Source organism: Canis lupus, chromosome 19 (assembly GCF_003254725.2).
Source record: "Canis lupus dingo isolate Sandy chromosome 19, ASM325472v2, whole genome shotgun sequence".
NCBI classification, from domain to species: Eukaryota; Metazoa; Chordata; class Mammalia; order Carnivora; family Canidae; genus Canis; species Canis lupus.
The window spans coordinates 24,041,850-24,048,552 of record NC_064261.1 but is presented as its reverse complement, the minus strand read 5'-3'; the positions used below and the strand labels follow the sequence as shown (position 1 = coordinate 24,048,552).

At 38.9% G+C, this 6,703-nt stretch overlaps 1 protein-coding gene across 1 annotated transcript; it reads right to left on the bottom strand.

Annotated features, from left to right (window-relative positions):
- Positions 1–1,515: 1,515 nt before the first annotated feature.
- Positions 1,516–2,247, bottom strand: LOC112652427 (60S ribosomal protein L31-like). Its single transcript, XM_035702173.2, has one exon. The coding sequence runs from the start codon at positions 2,199–2,201 to the stop codon at positions 1,824–1,826; it is 378 nt and encodes a 125-aa protein (XP_035558066.2). The 5' UTR covers positions 2,202–2,247; the 3' UTR covers positions 1,516–1,823.
- Between the last annotated feature and the right edge of the window lie 4,456 nt (positions 2,248–6,703).

Sequence of the window (6,703 nt, the reverse complement as noted above, 5' to 3'; positions counted from 1 at the left end):
AAAAATATATGAAAAATAGGTGTTTGGTGCAAATTATATTCTGTATTACTTGCCTTTGTGTTACATAAATGCTATTATGTAAACAATAGGATTAGTAACGATGGCAATCAGTAGGACTACTTTATGAGAAATATAAAAATAGTTACATGTTTCTATTCTTTAATACAGCAATTTATTTTAACTCATTGGATACTTAAAATTTGTATTAAGATACATACATGTAAAAAGCTACATATGGTATGATTCCATGACATTCTTAAATGACATTCTGCAAAAGGCAGAAGTATGGAGACAAAAAAAAAAAAAAAATCAGTAAGGGGCACTTGGATAGCTCAGTCCTTAAGCAGTCGGCCCTCAGGTCATGATCCCAGAGTTCTAGGACCTGGATCAGATAGCGATGGAGCCCCCGCATGGGGCTCCCGGCTCAGTCAGGAGCCTGCTACTCCTTCTCCCTCTGACTAGCCCCCCTCCCCACTCTCTCTTACTCTCAAATAAATAAAATATTTCCCCCAAAAAACGTCAGTAGTTGTCAGGGATGGTTGGGGGAGGCAGGGCTAAATAGATGAAGCACAGATGATTTTAGGGCAGTGGAAATATTCTATATGATACTATAATGATGGACACATCTCATTATACATGTGTCCAAAACCATAGAATGTACCACATTACGGGTAAACCCAAATGTAAACTATGGGCTTTGGCTGATTATGATGTGTAGGTTTATCACATTTATGACAAATGTACACTCTGTGGGGATGTTGATGATGGTTGGAGGGTTGAGGAGTATATGGGAAATCTCTGTACTTTCCCCTTAATTTGCTGTGAGCCTAAAACTGCTCTACAAAAATAAAGTCTTTCTTTTTTTAAGGATACATACATGTAAGACTTTTTAAGATTGTAAAAACAGGAAGACTAGTTAAACATAGTACCAATATTTAATAAAAAATAATGACATTTCTGTCCTATAATGCAGAGGAGAATTTTACCTCTTTCTTCTATTTCCTTGCCAGAAACCTTTAGGAAATCCTTCTCTAATGTTAGTGATCAAACTGAATATGGCCAACATAAAATTCTTTAACTTGCAGTGCTGCTCTTATTAAGCCCACATTACACTAATTCCTGCCATCAGTCCAATGTGATGGCATCAAGCTAACGATCCTCTCAACAAAATCACTTGAGCATGGAATACTTAGGATCTTACTAACAACAGCAGGTTTTTAGACTTGTACAGATTAGCTTCAAGCTCTCCAAAAATTCCCAACCTCTTTGTAACTATTAGTTGGTTAGAACAGCTTTTTGTCAGCTCCTTTGCATCTAAAGGAGCTGCATCCTTTTTAAACATTTTGAAGCACACTGGGTGTCATAAGTTAAAGTTTTCTTGTGCACTCTCTCTTGTGGGTATGTGTGTATGTGTCTCAGGGAAAATGGCTTTTATTAAAGCACAGAGATATCTGAACTTGTGATATTAAAGTTGGATTACAAGTTCCAGTCTTAGGAAAGAAGTGAGAAAGCCTGTTTAAACTGGTTGTCCTCTTCTGGTGACATTTTATTTATTTCCCCAAAACTGAGTCAGTTTTTATTCACGAGCTTTTGTTACTTCCTACACAGAACATTGAACAATGCAGGTGCATTCAGATTATCCTTTTTGAGGATTCTTCTGGCCTCTTCAAAGATCATCAAACAGTTTTGGAAGAACCATTCATAAATTTCCATTTGAATGCAATCCTTGTCTCCCTTCTCAGCATTATTTTTATTTTTATTTTTTATTTTTTTTTATTTATTATTTTTTTTGCAGTTTTATACCTTTATTTGACAATCAGCGATTAGTTCTCATCCACATTAACAGTCTGTAGATTTTTGAAAGTGGTGACAGGTACGTAGGTAACCAGCGTGTAGAGCTTGTTTGGTGAATCTTCATCCTCGTTACGTTTTCTGGACAACCGCACACTGATACGGTATGGAACATTCCTTATTCCTTTGGCCCAGACAGCTTTGTTGAGCCTGGTGTCAATGCGCACATCTGGAGTTCCGATCTCCTTCATGGCAAATTTCCGGATCTCTTTGAGTGCCCGAGGGGCACGCTTCTTGAAACCCACTCCATGGATACGTTTGTGAATGTTGATGGTGTATTCTCTGGTCACTACCTCGTTGATGGCAGAACGGCCCTTCTTCTTCTCGCCACCCTTCTTTGCGGGAGCCATTCTGCCGGGCCCTAGCTGGAAAGGAAGCTCAGCATTATTTTTAAATTAGAGGACATTCTTCTTGTCCTACACTTTGAAAATATGATTTGATGGTAGCCTAACTTTTTACCATCTCCTCCTCTATGACTAGCAATGATGACAGCCTGAATGTTAGACACACGCCTGAAGGAAACCGCCTCCTTCCATTTCTAAAACATCAAATAGCTCATTAAGGGATATTCCATGTTTTGAGGAAACTAAGAAATAACCAAACCTGTCATTGGGAAAAGCCTCAGTATCACAGGAAGCAAACCACATTCCTTGAACTGTGGGGGTACAAGGTGTGCAGGACATTTAGCAGGTAAGATCTTTTTGTTTTCTTTGGTAAGGGTTCATAGACTGAACAGAATTTGCAAAAATTTATACTTGCACTGTCAAATATGCAGACAGATGGTCAAAGTCTCCTTTGTATTTGTATATCATTGACATTTTAAAATATTTTTCTGGGGGCACCTGGGTGGTTCAGTGGTTGAGTATCTGCCTTTGGCTCAGGTCATGATCCTGGAGTCCTGGGATCAAGTCTCACATTGGGCTCCCCTTGAGGAGCCTGCTTCTCCCTCTGCCTGTGTTTCTGCCTCTCTCTGTGTCTCTCATGAATAAGCGAAATCTTTAAAGTAAATAAATTTTTTCCCTGAAGTTTCATTAAAATCCTCACAGAAATAAAAAAGACCATTTGAAACTCCACTTTTCAAATCAAAGTGCCTGAGAAGTAAGAGAGCATTTCTTTACTGCCATGATTGGACTCAGCCTTGGTGTACTATAGACAGCATGATTGTTGATGGGATCTGACGTGCTGTAAAGGGCCAGCACATCTGTTACCAGATTTCACCTATGGTTCATCCACAGGGTATTTCAGGTACAGCCTCTGAATGAATGTTCTTTACTTGGTGCCATAGAACAATCAGAGGAGTGATGCATTCAGCCACGTGGTAAGCCCATGCTAATTCAGCGGCTAGTATTTTCAACTGAGAATTGGTGTCACTGAGTAGACCAAAAAAAACCCCTTTTGATTAATTTAGAAGTACTTGCCTATTTCCTTGGGGACCTGTGGGATCAGTTTCTTCATGGGCTCCTACATTCTTTTCCCCCCACTCTCAGCCCAAGCCCCCAAGTCCTCTCTGCACATGCTGCAGTATGCCCTTTGTGACCATCTACCTCCCTAACACAGTTGTGTGTGTATCTAGCTGCTGCTGAAATAACAGTTGTTTAGCTTTCTGAATGACCTTGATGTCTGGTTCATGCTGGCATTAGTCCTCTTCTGGTAATCATGCTCATGTTCATCATCTGAACTCTTAAAAAACATGGTTGCAATATGCAATCATGTTAAAAATTAAACTAGCACTGTCTAGATACAAAGCATAACAGTTAATCCACAGGCAAAGTGGATGTTCGTGTTCCAGATTGCAGCGCACTATAGTCACCCAGTGGTGTGACAGTGGATGATGCATGATCACGAACTGCAGATTGTGGCTGTCAGCAGCGGCAGCAGGTACTAGCGAAATCAGTGCTGCTTTCAGCCCCCCTTGGGGTCACCTTTGTGTTTTGTACCTTTCCCCTAACCTTCTGTACCTATTAAAACCAGGAGTTTCATTCCAGGAAGAGCTTACCAGATGTTGGCCTTTTAGTGATAGAATCAGAATAGTCCCAGACAAACAGGGATGGTCGTTCACCCCAGCACATGCTTGTGGAATCAAGAAGTCAAAGATGTATGTACAATATGGTATGATCTTACTTACACATGGAATCTAAGATTCTATGAGTTCATCATAAATTCAAACACAAATCAGTTGTTCCCAGAGGTGGGGGATGTGAGGGAAGATGGTCAAAGGGGACATTGACATTTCCCATTATAAATAAGTTCTGGGGATGTAATGTGCAACATGGTAAGTATAGTTAATCATTCTGTATTATACTTATGAAAGTCATGAAGACACTAGATTTTTAAAAATCTTTTTTTTTAAAAAAATAATTTTATTTATTTATTCATGAGAGGCATAGAGAGAAAGGCAGAGACACAGGCAGAGGGAGAAGCAGGCTCCTCAAGGGGAGCCTGATGTGGGACTCCATCCCAGGACCCTGGGATCACGACCTGAGCCAAAGGCAGATACTCAACCACTGAGCCACCCACGCACACATCCCTAGATTTAAAAAATTCTTAACTCAGAAGAAAAATTGTAACTATGTGAGGTGATGGATGTCAACTAAACTTATTGTGGTGATCATTTTGCATATATATGTATATTACATCATATTGTATTCCTTTATCTAATACCACGTTATATGTTAGTTCCATCTCAATAAAAATGAAAAAAGTAAGTCTCAATATAAAACAATCAATGTTATTTCTATATACTAGCAACAAACTATTATAAATTGAAATATGTAAAATGCCATTTACAATAGCATTTTAAAAAACTTAAAATAAGTAGGGATACATTTAACAAAATATGTTCAAGATCTATATACTAAGAACTACCAAACATTGAGGAGACAAGTTAGCAAAGACCTAAATAAATGGAAATGCCATGCTAACAGATCAGAAGACCCACCAGTAAGATGTCTCTTCCCTCCAGATTGTTCTTTATAATCAACTCAAGCCCATTCAAAATTCTAGCAAGCTTTCTTGTTTTAAAGAAATTGATAAGCTGAGTCTGAAATGTGTATAAAAATGCAAAGGATCTAGAATAGCCAAAACAATTTTGAAAAATAATAAAGCTGGAAGATTTATACTACTTGATTTCATGACTTACTAGAGTCTAACAACAGCAATTAAGATAGTATGATAGAGGCAGAAGGATGAACAGATCAGTGGAGTGCAGAAGTAGACACATGCATATATGGTCAATTGATTTTTGACAAACTACCAAAGCAACTTAATGGGGGAAAGGATGGTCTTTTCAACACAATGCTGAAAACCTAAATATCCAGATAGAAAAAAAGTGAATCGACCCTGCCTCACATCATGTAAAAGATTTACAAATTCAAAATGCTTTGGAGGCCCAAATATAAAAGCTAAAACCATAACGCTTCTGGAAGAAATCATAAAAGAAAAACTTTGTGACCTTGGATAAGGCAGATTTCTTAGGTAGACCCAAAAATGCTAACCAAAGAAAACTGAAAATGGACTTTATCAAAATTTAAAACATTTGCTCATCAAAAGAAACTGTTAATAAAAGACAAACCAAAGCCTGAGAGAGAATTTTTGCAGAATACTTACATGACAAAGGACTTACTGCCAGAATATATAAAAATCCTCAAAACTCAATTTTTAAAAATAGGCCAAATATTAAAACAGACACATCACCAAAGAGGATACATGAATGGCAAATAGGCACATGAGAAGATGCCTAATATCATCAGTGATTGGGGAAATGAAATGAGATACTGCCACACACCTATTAGAATAGTTAAAAATAACAAAATAAAAAACCTGACCACACAAGTGCTGGGGAGGAAGCAGAACATCTGGAACAATCATATTTTGCTAGCGGAAATGCAAAATGGTACAGCCACTTTCTATAATAGTTTGTTTCTGTTCTTTAATAAAAGTAAATGTACTTACCACATGACTCAGCAATCCCAATCTTGGAGACTTGCCCAAGAGAAATGAAAACATATCCACACAAAGACCTGTACATGAATGTTCCAGAAGCTTTATTTAAAAATAGCCAAGAAGTGGTGAATGGGTAACCAATTGTGGTACAGCCATATAATGGAAACTACTCAGCTATAGAAATTAACTGATTTGCACATCCACATGGAAGGATCTCAAAAGCTTTATGTTAAGTGAGAGAAGCCAGTCCTAAAAGGCTACTTACTGTAGGATTCCATTTATATGCCATTCTAGAAAAAGTAACAGAAACCAGATCAGTGGTTGCTGGGGCTGGCGGTGGAGCACAGGGGACCTTTGGAAGGTGACAGGAATGTCCCATAAATCATAATTGTGGTGGTGGTGACATTATTACACGCGTTTGTCTGATCACCTAAGTCTCTGTCTACCTTGTAGAATATATTGAATTTAATTGTCATAACAACTGCCTGATGTGCATACTATTATTGGCCTCATTTTATAGATGTGGAAACTGAGGCTAACGGAAGGACCCAAGTTGTTTAAACCCTTGTTAGCCTGACACCACAGATGAGATCTTTGAATGCCCCACTGGGCGATGCCATCTCGGAGGTTTGGCTTTCTTTCTACTCCCGGCTCCAACTCCTCTTCCCCCCACCCCCACCCCTATACCTTTGCTTCTTACTCTCCGCCCACATCCTCACAAATGAGTAAATTCCCTGCACACAGATGTCCTTCTTCTCTCTGAATCACAGCTGGCTGTGGTACCCAATTCCTGCTCTGGCTTCAAGAGTTGGCCTGACTGAATTCAGGCCCAACAGGATGACTCACATGTAGGAAGGAAAACCCCAGTGTCAGACAAGGCAAATCAGCCACCAAGTGGCCACCAAGCCAG

Excerpts from the sequence above, each read along its gene's own strand:
- LOC112652427 (XM_035702173.2), bottom strand. The coding sequence starts at position 2,201 with ATGGCTCCCGCAAAGAAGGGTGGCGAGAAGAAGAAGGGCCGTTCTGCC.